The sequence below is a fragment of the Rousettus aegyptiacus genome, unplaced genomic scaffold (genome assembly GCF_014176215.1).
Source record: "Rousettus aegyptiacus isolate mRouAeg1 unplaced genomic scaffold, mRouAeg1.p scaffold_m13_p_6, whole genome shotgun sequence".
NCBI classification, from domain to species: domain Eukaryota; kingdom Metazoa; phylum Chordata; class Mammalia; order Chiroptera; family Pteropodidae; genus Rousettus; species Rousettus aegyptiacus.
This window is the reverse complement of record NW_023416309.1, coordinates 115,268,687-115,288,758: the sequence shown is the minus strand read 5'-3', so window position 1 is coordinate 115,288,758 and position 20,072 is coordinate 115,268,687. Positions and strand designations below refer to the sequence as shown.

The 20,072-nt window shown below is 62.9% G+C and overlaps 1 protein-coding gene across 8 annotated transcripts in view; it reads right to left on the bottom strand.

Moving 5' to 3' along the window:
* Window positions 1–20,072, bottom strand: part of TBCD (tubulin folding cofactor D) — a 104,380-nt gene that overhangs the window by 73,844 nt on the left and 10,464 nt on the right. For 5 of the 8 annotated variants that reach the window (XM_036223883.1, XM_036223887.1, XM_036223884.1 and 2 more), the window contains exons 7-13: window positions 15,827–15,959; window positions 9,495–9,540; window positions 7,959–8,091; window positions 4,977–5,113; window positions 3,961–4,021; window positions 3,212–3,286; window positions 76–170 (exon numbers count right to left, since the gene is read on the bottom strand). In XM_036223883.1, the coding sequence (XP_036079776.1) occupies window positions 76–170; window positions 3,212–3,286; window positions 3,961–4,021; window positions 4,977–5,113; window positions 7,959–8,091; window positions 9,495–9,540; window positions 15,827–15,959 (680 nt within the window). The remainder of the gene's footprint in view (window positions 1–75; window positions 171–3,211; window positions 3,287–3,960; window positions 4,022–4,976; window positions 5,114–7,958; window positions 8,092–9,494; window positions 9,541–15,826; window positions 15,960–20,072) is intronic. The other 3 variants (XM_036223888.1, XM_036223890.1, XM_036223889.1) reach the window with 3 other exon arrangements.

The window sequence follows — 20,072 nt, the reverse complement described above, 5'->3', positions numbered from 1 at the left end:
CGTGCCCATGGCGAGGCGCCCCTCCGGGCTGCAGGCTGCCCTCGCAGTGCAGAGCGAGTGCGCCACACTACTCACCGTCCGTCAGCCGAGAAGGGAGCAGCAGGCCTCTCCTGCCCAGCTCTGCCAGCGCCAGACACCCCCCATGCCAGGCGTTGTCCGTCTCCTGAAAACTGAGAGCACACAGGCGCCTGAGACCAAGCGCTCCCCGCCAAGGCCCGGTCTGCACAGTCCACGCCCGGGGGCCTCTCTGAAAGCTGCCCCTCCCCCCCGTCTGAAAAGACCCACTGGCTCAGGAAGGGGAGACTCAATTCGGTTAAAGATAACGGGCCGGATCGGTCCCCCCGGCAGCTCCCCACACGTGAAGCCCTATGCACTGCCACACAGAGTGTGCGCAGCCCACAGCCGTGCATGGCCGGGTGCCCCGGGGGCTGCACACCCCACTGCCCCCCACCAACGTGCCGAGCCACCGAGGGCTCACAGCACCGCGCTCCCTCCAATGCCTGGGGGTGTTGGCCGTCCCCAGCTGCCCACAGCCGGCTCCAACTGAAATCGAGATGTTTCTGCACTCGTGAAACAGAGACTTTCAACAAACAATTCTAACGCCAGTTAACCAAGTCAAACGTAACATTTTACGTTTAACAAAAACGTTCCCGGAGTGGCTCGGAAGCGCTTTCGTTTAAAGGGGCGACTCTGGCACTTAACGTGTGAGCTTCATCGTTTCTTACATAGATGGAGGCCGTCGAGACATCCCACACTTCGCTGCCCGTGTAAACACAGAGCTGTACTTCACCAACAAGCAGGAAAAATCACAAAGCTCTGTGCTAAATTAACTGGATGGCAAAGAGTTCTAGGAAAAACCACCAAACCGCACTACCGGCCGGCAACAAGCTCGAGAACTCGGTCAGGAGAGCCGAGGCTACCGTCCACTCGGCAGACGCCTGGCGAGCGCCTGTGCGCCAGGCCCTGCCCCAGCCCTCCAGAGATGGAGTAACCGACCCAGACACAGGAGCTGCCCCTGGGCTTCACCATCGACCGGTGACATAATTCCAACGGTAACTATTTAAGTTACATATATTTTATTAAATGTCTGTCCCAAATGCTATACAACTGATTTCAAAATTTAATACTGGCACTTTGCATAGTTCAGGCTTTTCATTGGCGAGAGACGTGGCAAGCGTTTCATAAAGATTCGGCACCGTTTGAAAGAGGCTGAGAAAAGATCAGCACTGAGGCAGCGCGACCGTCGCTGAACACTTGCCGGCCACGCAGACTCCCGCTGGCCACGCAGCGGGTGTGCAGTCGCCGGCCTACAGCCGCGGAAAGATGGCGTCACCGTCCATCGGCCGTGGCCTGAGGGCGTTTTACAGCTGGCGAGCCAACGTGTCCTGCCTGCGCCGCTGGCCCCTCCTCTGTCCACTCCCAGCAGACACAGGGCCTCTGTGGGACTCCGGAAAAGGTGCCCCCTCCGCAGGGCGCCCGGCAGGCAGCTGGACCTCAGCCCCACTCATGCCCCGAGGCTGAACCTACACGGCAGATGAGGACGTAGACACGCAAAACACGGCCATCGGCCTCGCGGTACGAGCTGAGCCGGGGGTTGCCAGCACTCAGCCAAGGGGCTGAGGGCGAGGTCCTGCCCCAGACCGGGGCCCAGGGCAGTGCCGGGAGGGCCCAGGGCCCGCAGGAGGGGAGGCAAAAGCGAGGGGCGGAGTTCATGCTGCCCATGCAGACAGCGTCCTGCAACATCTGGCTCGCTGCTTTGGGCTGCCGGCCTGGGAATCAAGGCCAAGACCACTCCCACCCCCACGACCTGGCTACGGAAATCGGAGGTTGGTAAAACGACAGAGCGAAGGCAAGGAAGCATCTAAGCCGACAGAGCTGAGGACGGGGGGTACAAGACTGAGGTGCGGGCTGGGCCAGGGGCCACGCACCTGCCCAGAGGAGCGGGTTCCAGGACAAAGGCGTCCAGTGCATTCTGCCGAGACGTGGCAGGGCAGGGCTTCCGGCCGAAGCACAGCGGCCAGAGGCGTGAGGGAAGGCCACAGCGCTGGGAGGGCCAGCGCCAGTGTGAAAGAGCTGGATTAGAAGACAGCATCGCAGCACCAGCGGGCACGAGCAGGGGGAGAAGAGAAAGAAGAGAAAGTGCCGGAAGCAGACGGCCGGCCCCCACGAGAGGGGCTGGGAGGGAAGGCTGCGGGACCCGGGGTCTCAGCCCTTCCCACCCTCCAGAACCCACCCGAAGCGCTGTCGTCTCCTAAGAGCAGGACGCTCCACCACAGCCACACCAACGGCCGCCACTCCGTGCCACCTCTGCTCCCGGCCCGTCCCAACGTCATCGGCACCCCCGTCACCACACGTGAGGAGAGAAAGGCAGGACGCCGCCCTGCGACAAGCCGGCAGAACCGCCACGCAGACAGGGAGGCACACGGTGGCACCTGGGGACCCCGCGGCGTGCCCCACAGCGACCCCACAGCGACGGCGCTGCCTGCACTCGGGGCAGGCTCAAGGCGGAGTGCAGGGAGCCCCCTGCGAGGAGGGGCCCGCGCTGGGGGCCGCCACGCACCCCGAGCGCCCCGCGTGCCGACACCACGTGCTCCACACGCAGCGGCCGTCCTAAGGAGAGCAACGGCTCCCGAGGGCCGGAGCGAGGCCGGCAGCCGGGCACACGCCGCCAGCTCTCAGAAACGCCTGCTTCTGAACCAGGAGACCGGCGCGGTGAGGCGCTGGGGGGGCGCTGGGGGGCCCGCCACGGACGGCGCAGGCCGCCGGCACCTCTCTGCCCACACCCGCGCCGCGGCTCCTCAGACCCTCCCACACGTGGCTGTTTAAATTTAAATCTGGCAAAATTAAGTAAAAGCCAAAACTCAGGCCTCAGTCACACCCGCCTTTTAAGGTGTCACAGCCACGGGTGGCTCAGGCTGCCACGGAGACGGGCGCAGGACACTCCACGGCCCAGAGTGGCCTCTGGGAGACGCGGCCCTCGGCTTCACTCTCCAAGAGCAACCGTGCGTGTGTGGATCACCTTTTCTTAAGATTTTTCAACGTAACGGCATCTAAGCTGGTAGAGTGAGCGTACCAGAAACAACTAGAGCTCTCAGATGCACTTCAGAAACAGGAGAAAAACTCCGGAGGCTCCGACAGACAGCTCGACTGAAGCAAACGTGAAGGACAGCTTCCGGCCCAAAGCGGGGCCCCCTCCCCTCGCCACACGCACCTGAAGCAGTCCAGCACCGACCCGACCACGTCGTCCGCCAGCTCGTGGGGGAGCCGCCCAGCGATCCTGCCGACCCTGGAAGAGAAGCGGCGCCTGCCACTCAGCGCCGCGGGGCCGGCGCAGGGCTGCGTGCCGGCTGAGCGGCCGTCCCCAGCCACGTCCTCCCCTCCAGAGAGCGAGACGGGCCGGCTAAGCCAGAGCAAGTCCAGCACGTGCTCTGCCCCACGTGACATCCCCAGCACCGCCAGGGAGCCCCGTGTGGCTGACCTGACAGGTCTATGAGCCTCTGAGGACTGACGACCGGGGGATGTGCAGCCAGTCCCTGATGGCCACTGGCACCCAGCGCCCTCCAGCCCCTCGCACCTGGCAGCAGCCCCACCTCCACACTGGATGCCACCCATGGGCTCCCATCAGGCCACTTGACGCAGGATCCGCACCCCGACTAAGCCCCGGCCGGGGCAGGTCCTGGCGGGGGCAGCAAGGAAAGGCAGACTGGAAGGGAGACGGGCAGAGCGGGCGTGCTCGCGGTCCTGAGCGAGAAAATCGCGAGCCCCAGGGCAACCTCGGCACAAGCAGCGAACGTGGATCAGAACTCGCGGCACCTTTCATGACCCTCTCAGCGGCTGGCGGCCCTCGGCGCCCCACGACGCGCCGAGCGAGTGAAATGCTCAGCAGCCCGTGGGTGTCTCGATCGTAGGCCGTCGGCCCCCAGGCCCAGACTCCCACTCAGCGAGACGGCAGGCACCTACCCTTTGGCCGCTGACCACCGCACGATCGTGTCCTTGTCCTTGAGCCCGCCCAGCAGCTGCTCTGGAAGAACACAGGGGCAGGCCCGTGAGCTCCTAGTCACTGCCTCCCTTCCCCGCACTCAGGTCACTCAGGAGGGTTCCACGACGCTTCGTTTTTAAGTCGTCGTTTAAAGCCAACTTTTGCCATTGTTCCCAAGACGCGGATCCACTTATCGGAGCAGTCACGGGCATGAAGCGCCAGGGAGAGAGGCCCGAGCCCAGAGAGGACACAGAGGCGCTCTACTGGGGAGGGGGTCTTGGTGACAGGCCAGACTATGGGAAAAGCCACACACAGGCCCACCGGTGGGGACGTCGGCGGCCTCCAGGAAGGGGCCGTGCGAGCCCAGTGGTGGAAACCCCGACGGGCACCAGGCATGCCCAGGAGGCCTGACGCAGAGCGGGGCCTGAGGCCGAGCCGGCTGGGGCGCTCTCTGCGACAGGGCGGGCGGGGGCCCAGGGGCAGCAGGTGCAGGCGCAACATCTGCTACGAGCAGGGCGTGACCGCCGGCCGGAGCGGCCCGATGCTGCCCTTCGCCGCGGGAGGCTGGGGCGGCCGACCGCCGAGCGCTGCGGGGCCCGTGGCAGATGCCGACTCTGCCCCATGTGCCGCAGGAGACACCACGGCCCCTGGGGTGCGAGTGCGGCAGGGCTGGGGGGTGGGGGCCCGCACCCGGGGAGGCGTGGGGGAGGGCAGTGCACTGGGCGCTGAGGTGCGCGGGGAGGGCGTGGGACGGAGGGCAAACAGCGGGGACTCTCCGAGTCCAGGCCCCAACGGCCGTCGGTGTGGATGCCCACGTCAGGAGGACCCGCGACTGCTGGGCAGCGGCCACGTGCTCACTGAACAGCGAGGACGCCTGTGAGATGCCACGTGACACCGGCAGAGGGGAGAGGGCTGTGCGGCCCACGCGCCTCAGAGGTGCCAGCTGTAGCCAGAGCCCCTCCCGCCCCACGAGACGACCTGAGTCGGGGCCACACACCTATCACGCTCTCCACCTCCTCGGGGACCTCGTAGTCCTCCTCGCTGTCTGGCATCTCGAACTCTGTCCTGGGGTCTCTCCGACTTGGCGTGCAGAGCTGCAGGTTAGCCACTAAGGAGCGGCAGCCACGCTGGTACCTGCACAGACCACACATGACCTCAGACCTGCGGTCTCGGCTCGGAGCCTCGCAGGCAAATGATCTTCACGACTGAAATCAGCCGAGTGTAGCTCGGAACCTCAAAGGCTGCTGAGGATTCCACGTGCTTACCGAGCCGTGCTGGACAGGGAGAACGCCGAGCTCTCGCTGTCGTCAGCAGAGCGCCAGGGACCGGCGACAGCCGGTCCGAGTCAGGACCCAGACTCCAGGCGGCACAGACGCCAGGCGCGGTCAGGGCCCGCCGTGGAGAGGCGGGAAGTGCCCATGACAGGAGCAGCGGGGTGCGCGCACACCGCCACTGGGCGCGGCCTGCCACAGCGCAGCGCCCTTCCCCTGCGCTCTGCCTCCTGGCCCGTCAGAGCCACCGTCGCCTTAGACGCCCCGCTCAGCCACTGCCAGCCCCCTCAGCCTGCCCCCCGAGTCACTCGTGGGCGCCAACTGCAGCCCTCCCCCGACCCAAGCGGAGGCACCGGTGCAGCCTCCCGGGGCACAGGCCCGCTCAGCCCCGGTCCTACACTGCTCCTGAACCTCCCGGGGCCTCGGCGTGCCCGCTGTAAGATGACATCCTACCCAGAGGGCTGTGACAGGGCTGCCGAGGGGCTGGGCGCCGGGCACTGAGGCCGGGGCCCTTCCCTCCGGAGGGTGAGCAGGACACGCGGGCCGGGCACACGCGGGCCTGAGTCGAGGGGGGCCGGGGCAGGCCTGGCGCCCAGAAGGGGCCCAATGGGATGGCATGCGGTCGACTCCGAAGCCAGGACTCGAGCACCAGCTCGGGCACTTGACTGTGACCTTAAACGAGTCACTCTCTCTCTGGGCGGCAGTGTCCAACTCTGTGAGAGGACGGTGGCAGGCAGTTCCCCAGGTGGCCCATCGCCTACAATCTCCTCCCCTAGATGCAGCCAGACCCAGTGACTCCCTTCTGTGGGGACCAGGCTCTGAGGGGAGCCAAGGAAAAGGCCAAGACTTCCTTGCCCCTACCCCAAGCCCCTGGGGCAAGAAACTGTGGGAGGCCTCCAGCAGACAACCCGAGGAACTGAGTGCTCCCTGGGCGGGGCCTCGCGAGATGGCAGCGGCCAGCTGAGACCTGAGGTCACCGGCAAAGCCACACCCAGGTTCCAGACCTCCAGAAATGGTCACCCTGAAGATGCACTGCTTTAAGCTGACAAATCTTGAGATACAGTTACGCAGCTGTGATATTGTGATTTATAAGACTCCTGCTGCGTCTTGGTCCACTTCTGGATTAAGCCGTCTTTGTCATGTTAACGAGGTGGCTTTTGGAAAGCCCCTAAGAATGGGGGCTGGTAGCCAGGGGAATGAACCACGTGACCTGGGGTTTGAAACCTCCAGTCCCACCCCCAGACTCGGGGAGGAGCTAGGGCTGGAGGTTGAATCAACCAACTTCCAATGGCCAGTGACTTAATCACTCGGGTCTATGCACTGAAGCTGCAAACACACCCCACTGGATAGGACTCAGGGAGCTTCTGGGCTGGAGAACGAGGGTGCTGGGAGGGTGGTGCCCAGGGAAGGGATGGGGGCTCCCCACCCCCTCTCCGGACCTTGCCCTGTGCACCTCTCCCACCTGACAAACCCCTAATCTGGTGAGTAAACATCTCCCCAGGTTCTGTGAGCGCTGGAGCAAATTAAGGGACTCCGAGGCGGGGGTCGAGGGCGTCTCTGGTCTCCACAGTGGTCAGAACCACAAGTGACGACCTGGACTTCCAACCGGCACAGAGGGTGGGGCAGTCTCGTGGGACTGAGCCCTCGCCCTGTGGGGTCTGCAGGGAGAGCGTCGGAGCGGAAACGAGCAGGAGGCCCACGGGTGCTGGGCACGCACCCACGGCAGGAGGTGTCCGCGGCAGGGCGGCGGCAGCGCTGGCCACGGGGAGATGGCGCCGGCCCCCAGCCCGGAACCAGGCAGGCGCCGCGCGGGGCCGCGCCAGGCGGCTTCCCGTTCCAATGGGAAGCGCACCTCAGCTCTCCCGGGCCTCGGCTCGTCCCCTCGGCTCCTCGGCTCCTCGGGTCTGGGAGCTGCCTCTTCACGCTCGCCCGGGGAACCCCGCCGGTTCTGTCTCCCTGAGAACCCTAATCCGGCACTGAATGTTAACTTCCCATGGTGTTTCAGAAACTAACCACTAACATTTAGCCTCATAAACAACTTCTTACAGAACAAGCTGTGTGCTGAACACCCAAAAGGTACTTCAGTGAAACAAAGCACACTTTTCTGGAATTTGCTAAAATTGGAAGCAAAGGCAAGAAGCTAAACTTCATCAAATAATTCCTCCCAAACCACACAGATCAGTACTTGAAACAAATCTGAAGGCTATTGAAAAAAAACAGTACAACATAGAAAAACCTATTTCTGGGAGAGCCAGAGATTCAGAAGCAATCACCACAGGCCGCCTCCCGGCCGCGCGTCCACCGACAGGCAAACACGGCTCTGCTTTCAGAGTAAGCTTGAGGGATACGCTGGGTGTCTCTGCGAGGAGCTTCCCACTCGGACTTGGGAACCGACAGGGAGCTGTCCGCACAGCCCGTGAGCAGCGCCGCAGCGCGCCCGAAGGCCGCACGCCGCGTGCAGTGCGAGGCCGACCTTTCCTCGTGGCCACTGCGCTGCGGCTGCTCTGACGGGAAGATGGCAGGGCCAGAAGAAAACCGAAGGGAACGGCTCCTTTCAAAATCGGACACGCTCGATCGAGACTGAGGCGTGAGCGCAGGGGCTCTCCACCCGCCGGCCCACTTTCACAGCGCCGAAACGCAGGCGGCCACCACATTTCGGCCCCGCCAACAGACACGCAGGCCACGCGCAGTCGCCCTGGTCCACCAACCTCCACTTCGCCACCCTGGGCTTCAGGAAGGTCAGGCCCAGCCGTTGCGCGAGCTTCACCCCGAGTTTCCGGAGCAGGGTCTGGCTGCTGTCGGGGAGTCTGCAGCCGTCCAGGCACTGGAGAACGGAGGCAGCTGCAGGCGAGAACACAGCGACTCAGGCTGCGGGGAGGGCCGCCGTGTCTGACGCCCACCGCACCAAGGCCACACGCAGCCCACGCCACGAGCCCCCACCGCAGGCCGCGTGGTGGCCTGATGCCGAGGCCCGGCCCTGATGCAAGAACACCCCTTCGACCCGTGTCATTTACCCCGTGCAGCCAGGGCCGAACCTGCCCAGCCTCCCTCCTGTGAAGCCCCACACAGAGGCGGGGCACTGAGGAGCCCAGAGCGGCAGAAGCCGGCCTCGGCCGAGGCTGCCAGGAGGAAGGACACACCGCGGATGGCACGAGACCACGCGACGGGTCTGGTGTGTGTGGGGGTTTGCAGTCGACCCACAGGGGACCCACATGGCACCGCACCGGGGTGACAACAGCAGCAAGCGCGAGGCGGCCAGGGCGCCCGCCGGGCAGGAGAGGCCCCGTCGGCGCGGAAGCGCTGCCAGGGCCATCCGGGGACATGGGGGGGGGCAGGAACGCCGAGGCCAGCAGGGCACAGGACAGCAGGGCACAGCAGAGGCACGGAGGGCGGGGTTTCAGGACACGGTGCAATGGCATCTAATTTCCTGAAGGGCTCGAACAGCACTGTGGCTAACGGGGGGGGGGGGGGGGACGACTGACGGTCCCTGTGCACGGGACCCCGAGGTCGCCGGGTGAAAGGGCAGCGATCACCACCCACTCTCTCAGGTGTGACAGCATCGAGCTGTGTCCCTCGAGAGTCCCTCTCTTTCAGAGACCTGCCCCAGGGGCAGGCGCCGGGTGTGGTGCACGGGGCGAACGCGGCAGTGTGACTACCCATCTGGGCCTGTGACAGAAATGGGGGCTCCCTGGGCCACGCTCTCGTCCTTCACGTGTTTGAAATTTTCAAGATAAATGCTTTTTCAAAAAATACTCAGCTATTTGAACTACTACGTGAAGCTGATTCATATACCTAACACACAGGAGTTCCTCTTAGTCCAGGTAGTAAACCTCTCTGCAGCAAGAATCGCCGTACTTATTTTTATAAACTGGGTTTGGTCTCAAATTAAAAGAATGAGGTAAAAGGGCAGAAGGTGTGGCCATAGCCATGGGGAGATCGCAGCGGCGATGGTGGCCCCAGGAAGCGAGCCCAAGGCTCTGGGCTGCATCGCGATCGCCAGGGACCCAGAAGCCAGGCCCGGTGCCGAAGTCAGGAATCCAGACCTTCCTTCCACACAAGGCCTACAGATCGAATTATCAAAACACACATGCACGCACAAAACAAAACAAAACAAAAAACCAGAACTATGAAAATGTCTGAACGTAGCAAGTTACCAACTTCTGCACCTATGAATAAAACAGGAAGGGGACACACTCGATCATACGCGGACACACGGAACACACTGTCTTCCAAATAAACCTTACCATAGGGTAAACAGTCTTCACGCTTTCCGTGTTTAAATATTTGTGCCTAAAAAAAAAAAGGTTCTATTAAAATATTGCAAAATCATTTACAAATTAAAAACGAATTATCAAAACTATCCATTATGTCTTCCAGAGCTTTTCTTCTAAATGCTCGGCACCCAACAAGAGAACAGTGTCTGTACGTGGCAAAGGCAGGCATCGGAGCCTGGAGGGGGCACCCGCAGAGCACGGCAAGGGAGGGCGGGGAGGGGGCTTCCCCGCGGACCTGAGCCCGCGCTGAAGGCTAAGGGCCTCAGCCCAGCGGAAGGAGAGGCACGCACCCCGCTGGGTTTGCCCCCGCCTGTGCACCAAGACAGCGAGGGACAAAAGCTGCCGCTGGACACGCCGCACACGGCGAGGGGCCGAGGGTTTCTCCCGGAGCCTCGCGTTCCCAGTCACGGAGGAGAAAGGCCCTCTAGCTTCTCGTCCACTCCCACCTCCTCTTGAGAGCTCGCCCACTGCGCTGGTTCCCTGGGCCCACTGGACACCGACCACGGGGGTCCTAGTGTGCAGGCTTGGGCTCACCTCCCCTTGTGGCCAACGACCGCCTCCAAACTCACAGGCCTTGCCCGAAAGTAGAACACCCCACGAAGCCCCCCGGAAGCCCCCGTCAGAAGTCACGCGTGCTCCACGCTTCCTGCCATTACCGCTCCCTCATCCACTCGGCCCAAAACCAGGACCAGGACCGCCCCGGAGCAGGGCGCGCCACACTCTGTAGCATGCGCGTGCTACAGAGCAGCCGGGCGGGATCAAAGTTGGATGGCCGCACTCTGTGGCGGTCCCTGACAACCGTCCCATCCAGAGACGGGGCCTGCGGGGTCTCTGCGCCCCTACCCCATTACAACACACGCCTGATGGGAGCGTGAGTGGGTGTGGCCCCCAAGCTCCTGTGTCCCATCTGTGAGGCGCAGGGCGCAACAAAAGCCCAGAAAACACTGACGGCGGTGACTTTTTCGTTCTCAGGGGTGACTTCTTGTGTCACCGATCGATCTGCTCACGACGAAGTCCTTCTGTCTCAGCATTCGCCAGCACTTTGACATGCCCTGAACAGCCCGTGCAGCAGTCACAAGCCAAGCTGCCAGCGACGTCGAGGTGCCCCTGTTTACACAGCGCCCCCCCACACCTGCCCTCAGAGGGGCCTGTGCTCCTCTGCGAGCGGGGAGAGCGGGGAGGGGTCACGCGCAGCCCGGCAGACAGCGCACCCTCCCGCTGCATGTGAGCCCAGTGGAGACGCCGGGAGGAAGCGGGGAGAGCCGACGCCCGGGGACTCGCGGGGCGCAGCGCCGAGCCCGTAGCAGGGCCGAGCGCGGCGAGGAGCCGCCCGCCCGGAGCCCGCCGAGAGCCTGCCCCCGAGCGCCGCCACTTCCAGCCCAGGCTCCGCTGCGCGTCCTGTCCCGGTGACCCGAGCAGGGGGCGCGCACACGGCCAGGACCCAGGGCGCACAAGCGAGCGCAGCGCTTGCCCTGCGCCCGATCCTGGGTCCCCTCTGACACCCAGCTATCTTGGGGGGCGCCACTGAAGGACACACAGGGACCATGGGGCTGGGTCCGGCCCTCATCTGGAGGGAGCAGCGCTCTAGGCCAAGGGCCCCGGGACAGGAGGAGGGCAGACCACCAAGGGGGCAGACAGGTGATCGCCAAACCAGGAGCGGAGGGCCGGCTAGGCCACACCTCGGAGCCTCCTCCGCGGGACCCAGCATCCTCGTCTGTCACGAGGCAGGGGGAGGAGGCACAGGCGCCAGGACACATACTCGGGACACATGGTGCATCCAAGGAAAGAGGGCAGGGGCCAAAGGTCAAGACGCAGCGGGGGTGGGGGTGGGGGGGTGTCTGCTGCCCACACGAGGAGCCTGAAGGACACCTGCCTCAGAGGGAGGGGCGGGGGCAGCCAGCCTGCCCCTAAAGATGCGGCCTCGGGGGGAGGGGAGTGCAGCCTGCAGGGGAGGCCACAGGCCGGGCCTGACTGGGGACTGGGCCCCGACTAGCAGGCGCACGGATGTGCTCCCGCATCTGAGAGGCAAGGACAGCCTGCAACCCGCACGTCCCCTTGCCCTCCAAGCGTGGGCCGGCCGGGCTACCTGCGAGCACACACCTGTCCAGCAGGACGTATCACCTCATCACACAGCAGGTGTACAGACCAGGCCTGCCAGTGGAATTGAGGGCGTGCCACCAGGCACACAGGTTTCGCCATGACTCATGCCACCCCCATGCTGCCTGCCCCGTACAAAATGCTGAGTTTACAGGAAATTAAAGTGGTGTCAGCTGGCTGCTCATCCTCTTTATTTACACCAACGAGCAAACGGACCTGACAGAACCTCACTGCGCCGAATGCACACACGTCCGGGTAGCTTTCACCACACTGCCCTTGACCCAGAACCCAGCCGCAGGCGAGCACTGTACTGCGAAGCCCGTCTGGAAGTCTGTCTGCTGGACAGACAGCACCTTGGACGAAACCATGGGCAAGCCACGCCCCCCCGGGGAGTGTCTTGGGCCACAGAGGGGCTTCCCTTCCCAGGGCCAGTGGCCCAGACACCACCCCAGGGAGGAGGTGACAGCTCCCTGCCCGGCCGCCTCGGCAGGGCCCCGCTCCTGTTGCTACAGCTGCCCCCAGGGCAGAGGAGACAGGCGGTGGGGGGGGGGGTGCCAGGCCACCGCCACAGACTCGCAGGTGACGGAGTGTCCGAGGCCACTTGTCACGTGCTTGTTTGCCACGCTTCTCCCTCCACAACGCGGACCTCTCTGTCGGGGATGAGACAGGTGCGGAGGCTCTGCCACGCGGGGGGCCGCGACCCCAACGGCTGATGGACTGAGCACGCCGCCCCCACCCCGACAAGCAGGGCAACGCCCCGCCCTCCCTGCCCCAGGGCCGCCCGCCCCAGCGGGAGAGGCAGCCCGCACGGCCGTCAGCTGGCATGGCGTGTTCCAGCGGCAGCCACCCAACTCCATCGTTCTCCTTCCGTCGATTTCTCAATTCGCATTAATCCCGACTCTCAGTGCGTGGCTAAACCAAAGGGGGTTTTAGGAGGCTGGCGCGAAGGGGCCTTGCAGTGCGGCGACCTTGCCAAACCCTGCTCCCCTCCCTCGAGAGCTCACGGCCGTCGGGGGGAGAGGGCTACGCTCCAAGGGAAAAGGACCGGCTCCGAGTTTCGATGGTGCGCGTCACGAGTCCACCTGTCCTGCCGAACCCACACTAATGAACAGGTGGACGAGAACGAAGCCAAGTGCATCAAAGGGAACAGACGCAGCCCTCAAGCATGACACGCCTGCAGGTCCCGGCACGCCGGGCGCCAGCCTCCGCCGTGCAGGTCTGGCGAGCTCATGGCGACACCGCTCCCCACTCTCCGCTCACCCGCCCAGGACGCTCGGCGCCCCACAAGCTCCCTCCTGCCCAGGCGGCAGCACAGAGCACGTCGCCCCTTCCAGCAAAGGAAGGGGGGCCTGGCGCCAGAGGCCCAGGCTTTCCAGGGGTGCGCCGGGAACCCGAAGGCCCCAAAGGGCTGCTGTTGGGCGTGGTTGCATTCACCCCCTCCTGGAACCCCGGCGGCTGCAGCAGGCAGGTGCCCATGGCGAGTGCTGGGGTGCGGCCACGTGCCTGCGCCCTGCGGGGATGGGCCCTGCCAACCAGCAAGTGGGGTGCAGGCTGGCGTCATTCCGCCTCTGGGGAAACCTTTCTGTTCCACAGGAGGAAGAGGGAGAGAGAGAATGTCCCCCTCCGCAGGGGCCACCAAGACAGCAGAATCAGAAACGCTGCCACGCGGGCCGATGTGGCCACGCAGGGACGCGCTGCCCACGCCCGCGGACGGCAGCCTGCCCCTCGGAGCACCGGCTCTGCTTAAATGTGTGTCTGCTGCCTGGGAGGGAACACTGAAAATACGCGAACTCTAGAGCCGAGCAGCAGGATGAGAAGCGTGCAAGCAGATGCCCAGCAGCAAGGCGCCTGCGGAGCCCAGCACGGCCCCCAGGGCCTTCCTGAGTCGAGGAGCACGCTCCGAGGGCAACGCCAAACCCGAGCCTCCGCCGTGCTCGTCGCCAGCTCGCCTGAGCACACGGGCCGCCGCTGTCTATCACAGGGAGCCCCACCACAGCCGGGCTGGGGCCGCACGGCTGCCCCCGTCTGCGGGTGCCTGAGACGGTTAGAGCGGGCTCCAGCCCCGCCCCCCGGGAACAAGGTACCCTACTGACCCAGCTGCCTTGATGGGCACATATAGTGGCCCCTAGAGAATGGCTTCTGGACCAGGGGGCTGCAAGAGACCCTGAGCCTGCGAAGAACCCAGGCTCCTGACTGGGTGAAGGTCACAGACGTGAAGAAGGTCACAGACGCCAGCAAGGCCGAATGTGCCCACCCCTCCTGGAGCAGTGCCCACGCCTGGGCGGGCCTGGCTTTTCCCCGCAGGCCACAGTGGACTGACAGGCTCCAGCTACATTTCGTCATACCTTCCATTGGTTTCTCCATGACCTAAGACTGCTCGATGTGACTCACGGAAAAAACTAAATCCACTTCTACCCAAACTTTCGAACAAATCACCTCGACCCCATCAGCATCCTTCACCAGAACTACCTAAAACAAAAAAGGCACTCCCTCAGGATCCACGCCGCAGTGGCCCAGTGGCGGCACACGCCGTGACCTGCACCCCTGCTCTGGGCAGCCTCCCAGGAAAGACGCCGCCACAACGGACCCCCATCACAGCAACGACGCCACAGAGCCCAGCAAAACCCTCTCGGCACCACCCCCACGTGCCGCTGGGATCGAGCTCCGTGCGCATCTGAACACGCCGTCGCCCCAGGTTTCATCAGCATGACAGGTGTGGGGCCGTAAAAAATTTAAAACCCTCAGAAACAGAAAATATTTAAATTATTAAATTTTTAAATGCCTATTATTACACACCCCAGAGAACTTAAAACATGTGCTCAAATACTTATACACCAAAGTTCAGATCAGCATAATTCATAACAGCTAAGAATACACACAAGCAGAATATTACTTGGCTGTAAAAAGCAACGAGAATGAAGCTTGAAAACATGATTCTAAATTTAAAAAGCCGGATTCCATTTGTACCAAATGTCGAGCACAAGCAAATCCAGAGACAGAAAGTAGGTCAGCAGTGGCCAAGGCCTGGGGATGACGGGGTAGGAAGTGGCTGCTGATGGGCGTGCAGTTTCCTTTAGTGATAAGAATATTCTGGAAGTGGATGGTGACAGTCACACAACCTGTGCATATAAAAAATAGCCACAGATTGACACACTTGGAAAAGGCAAATTACTCATGGTACGTGAACCGCGGAACAGCTTCTTTAAAACTGACACATATCACATTTATTTTCAGGATGAAAGAAGGCATATAAAAGACATACATCCTGAACGGGCTAACGAGTTCTATTTTTTCCAAGTTTCTCATTCAAATGTCTTGGAACGTGATCCCCGGAGCGGCGATCCCTCCTGAAAACTCTGGCGACAGGAAGGGAACGCGACGGAGGCCCAGCTGTCCGCGCCCGCCCGCCCCGCGCCCGCCCGCCCCGCGCCCGCCCGCCCCGCGCCCGCCCGCCCCGCGCCCGCCGCCCGGGGTCAGCGCACCGTCGGCCCCTCGCGGCCCCTTCTGCCCCCTCAGGATCTGCGCCAGCCAAAGAAAGTGACGGGTCAACACCCAGAAGAAGGCTGAGCCACGCCAAGCACCTCCATTCCCACTGCCCACGGCGCCCTGCTCCCCCGACGAGGGCCGAACGGGGCCTGGCCCAGCGCACTCTGGGAGCAGAGCCGTGAGCCGAGGGCTGCAGGCGCGGCCCACTGGGAGCCGAAGGCCGCGAGCGCCTCAGGGCGCGGGCTGCCCCTCTCTCCTGCCGCGCTGAAACCGCCCCTCTCCTCGTCAGCAGCAGCAAAGACAAGGGCACAGATGAGCCACGCAGGATGGCCGGGCAGGGGTGCCGAGCCTTCATTTACCCTGCTGTCACAGACACCCCGCCCTGAGCGCCTGCACAAAGCCGAGCTTCCGCCCGCCCGGTCCCAACCATCAGGTCTGCAGGAAGGCAGGCAGGCCCCTGCGCGCCCGCCGCCCCAGCCCCGCGGCACCACTGCCCCCTAGCGGCGACGTGCGGCTGGCTCAGCCCATCTCCACTGAGGCAGGATGCCTGGCTGACAATCCAAGGGGCAGGTCTCCCAAGACCGCTCCAAAAGCGCACTGCGCGGCACCCCGTCAGGGCTGAGCACCTCCCTGCGCTCCAGCTGCTTCCCACTGCAGTCAGAGCACACAGGCCTCGCCGACAGCAGAGTCCCCCCACCAACCCCTGGGGCAGTGTTTACCAAGGCCTGCAGCGTCCCGTCCATGGCGATGACCCCCTCGATGGTCTGGAAGGAGGATCGGGTCAAAGTGGACAGGCTCCAGTCCAGGAACCCCGCCATTTTCTTCTTTTTGACATCGGGCCGTGTGACGAACCTGCCGGAAGGAAACAAAGAGGCCGGTGACAGCTCGACTCAGGCCCTGACTCATGAGCACCCAGCCCTCCCACCGCGTCCTCCACCAATGCGCCACCCCTGGCACGAGTGGTGTCCCCCTCCCAGGACAGTCGTCCCCCAGCACTCCCCGGCCTGAGAAACGGAGGCACTGCCCCGACCGTGACCCCCACCCCAGTGGTGACGCGCCACCACGACCTCCGAGGTCACACGCAGGCCCCACGGCCCCATCTCCTCCCTCCTGAGCGCCCGCTCGACCCAAGGCCACTTGTCACAGGACCACCTTTACCTGTCCCCACCGCTGCCGGGGAGCCCCGCCAGCGCCCACGCCCCTCCCCCTCCGGGGACAGACGCCGCCGCACGCAAGGTCGGCCCACAGCCGACTCGCACCTCCCTTCCCCCATGCAGAAGTCTGGCTGGTGTCCACAGCCCGGGTGACAACTCATCTCTGTGCGCCCAAAGCTCAGACAGGGGGTTCCAGCTGCCGCTCACCCTCTTATGCACCTGGTCCAGGCTGGCAGCCGCCTCCAGCTGCCCCACCAAAGCCGGGCACAGCACCGCCAGCCAGCCCACGCGCCCATCCCCAGCTGTGTGCTCGGCTCTGACACGGCCGCTCAGGCTGAGCCCCTGCCCTCCTGGCAGAGCTTGCACTCTGGGGGCAGAAACACAGGGAACGAACCACGAACACGACGGAAACCGCTGCGTGAGGGGCGGGGGAGCTCTCCGAGAGGCGCGCGGATGACCCTCACGGGCAGGTGTGACCAGAGAGCATCAGGAGGAAGGCCACAGGACTGTGAACTGTGAGGGCCTCACACTCCCCACAGCGTGCCACAAAACGTACTTGAGGAGGGCTTGACCCCAACACCGGGGAAGCAAACCCTCATTTCTAGGTGTGCCCACCGCTTTCTCCTCAGGTTTGCGCCAGGCCAGCTACCCAGTAAGGGTCGGCATGGTTCCGACTCCCCGGGGGCACCCCGGCAGCTCTGCAAGGGCCCCCCCACACCCCACACAGCCCCTCCCTTCCCTCAGGATGGCCACCCGATTTCCAGAAGCTCGGCCTGCGGGTAAAACAAAGGCTCCACAGCTAGCTTCCTGTCCCCTAGCCCTTGAGGTCACTGGTCACCAAGACTTTATCAAGCTTCAGGATGCTGGCTGACAAAGGCAAGTTCACACGCCCTCCACAAGATGCTGTCTCGGCAGAGCTGGGGACCGGACCCCGTGATCTCGCTCACCATCTGCCTCTCAGGCGACCAGAGTGTGCAGCAGGTTTGGGGACCCAACCTGTTTCCTTGGTCCCATTTAAAACCCCATGATTCTGGGCCCACAGGATGAGGGTCGTGCCCACAGCAACCTGCTCCTGAGTCTGCCCTGAGGCCTCAGCCCACGAGCTGGAGACGCCAGCACTCACAGGACATCTTGTGCAGGCCCCGAGCCCACAAGGGGCTGCCCGTGGAAGGCGAGGGCACAGGCCCAGCGCAGCCCACCAAGCTGACACTCCAGGGACAGCGCCGGGTGCTCCAGGCTGCGCACCTGCTCACCACTCGCCCACCCCTGCCCCTCCGGAGAAGCCTGTGCATCCTGAAGACGCGGCTGGGGCCTTGGCCTCCGGGTCAAGCCCCACCCCGCTGCAGACAGTACCTGGCATGAGAGCCGGGCACTCCCTGCGCACCCCTCAGCCGACGTCCACTCCCGAACGAACCCCAAAGGTGAGTTTCTAGACTAAGCTCAAAACCTAAGGCTCCTTGCAAAGATTTAAGCATATGATACTACATTAAAATTTTTTGACATTAAAAAAAGGAATATGTTTACAGAAGAGATCCAAGAACAGATAAGCAAAAATGAAAAAATCTCCCTCCCATAGATGGAACACGTACATTTATCGACACGGGACCTCCTTCCTACGCACCAACAGCCTCAGCTCCTCCGCTTCCTCCCCGGTTAAGAGAAATGACCCGCTGCCCACCTGGGGCTCAGCTGACACACGCCGGGATTTCAGGGGAACACTGAGCCCTCCTCAGGAAGGTAAGCCCACAGGAATGGTCGAGGAAACCTCAGCTAGACCTGTCGGAGGGACACAGGGCAGCCAGGCAGAACACTGGTGGGCACACGGCCACTCCAGACCCTCAGCAGCACCAGCACCGCACACTGCCTAACTCAGTACCTGAGTGAAACAGCGCAGGTGGAGGGCAACCTGACTCTGCCTGCACACCTGTGTGCGCACGTGCATGCATGTTTAAAGAACATCGCACATCAGTGGGAAAGTGAAACGGAGTCAGAACAACTCGCTCCCTGCCAGGGGAAAAGGCAACCATGTGCCCTACACCGAGCGGTGCACGGCTGTACGTCAAACAACGAAAACGCAGAAAAGCACGAACAACCATGTGTGAAACCTCTTAATGAGACTTCAAGCACGAAAGTAAAACAACACGCAAAAGGAAAAAGTTAGTTTCGACAACAGAATTAAAACGGGAGACCAAAGCAGAAAGTAAAAGGCCACCAGCCAGCGGGGAGATACACAGCCCGCCCCATCGCTGCAGGTCAGCACCCCTCACGCGGAAAGCGCAAGCTGCTGGAGACAAGGCCCCGAGAAACCCACGGGCGCTGGAGGTCAGGTCGCCAAGGGTCACTGAAGTGTAAAGCCTCGCCCGCTACCAGAGTGCCCCAAAGCTGGACGATGACAGAGCCGCGTGCCTGACGGCAATGTGAAGTTAGCAACAAGGCAGGACTCTACGCAGAGACGGTGTGGTGCACAGCCAGCGTCATAACGGCACGAAGGACAGAAGAGAGACAGCGCGGGCGCCATGTATCAGAGCCCAGGCGTGTGGGGCTTTTGCTAATTCTCTGTGTTCCAAAATGTCCAGCTTTTCCACACGAACCACACCTTGCTTCTCAGACAGAAACACCTGCTTTTAAAGAACGCCATGGATGAGAATAAACACATACTTCCCACTGAAGACTCTCTACGAAGTAACGCTTGAGTCTGAGCGTAGCGTCAGGAGTCACATACAACATAGCCGACGTTTAAGGCTGTTAATAAAGGAAACAGCTGTGGCTCCAGCAAGCCGTGGGAGGAGGCCATCCGACCTGGCAGAGTGCAACGGACCGGCAGCTCCTCCCCGAACTATCAGAAAACAGCCATTGCGGACAGAAGCCTCACGCCGCCCACCCTTCACGCCCACAGCCATCCGGTAACGACCCGCGGGGAAAAAGAGAAAGCGAATCAGAACCTGCCTGGAGCCTGGGACGAACTCTGAGGAGGGTTAACCTAGAGTAGCTCCAAGAGCTCTTCCCATTCCAGAACACTCCGAGAGCGCTGGCTGCATCCACCTGCAGCCTGGCAAATCCGGGCGGGGGGTCGGAGACGGGGTCCATGCACTGAAAACGGGCATGGACCCCAAGGAACGCTTGCTCGTGCGAGTCCCCACGCAACCCTCCCTAGAGGACACCAGGGAAGGAAGATTGAGGGTGTCTTGACCTCTGACCTCCGTCCCCAGGGGCGCAAAGCTCCACAAAGTCGGGCCCGGCTAACTGCACTACCTGGCGGTGCTTCTGGTAGTAACACTTCTACCTGGAACCTGGCAAACGTTTGTAAGACTGCACAGCGCTGGTAAACAGGGCAAGGGGACTTCCCACTGTTCAGCCTTCCTAGTGACTGCACTCAAAACCCCTGAAATGCTCATGCTGCTCCTAGGAGCCCACCCCGAAGAATCAGCCAGAGCGGGACACAGCGTTACGGGGAACCTCTGTGACGGCAGTCCACGCGTCCCACAGGAGACCGGCCAAACACGCGGTTCGCTCCGCAGTCACGTGCACGGAGAGCTCCAGGCCTGCGTCCCCGGCTCCGCCACGCGCCCGCAGACAGAACGTGCCGCACCCAGGGCAGGACAAAGGGCAAACGCGGTTCCACCTCTGGGGGAGGGGAGGAGGCGGGAGTTTTATTTTGTATTTTATACTTTATTTCCCAAAACACATGTAACTGTTACAATTAGTAAGAAACCCATAATGCTCTTCGGCCCTTGTCAAAACCATGAGAGGCGTGTGCGTGGGGAGCCCACGGCGAAGCGCTGCAGGCGGATCGCGGGTTGCCCTCACCCCT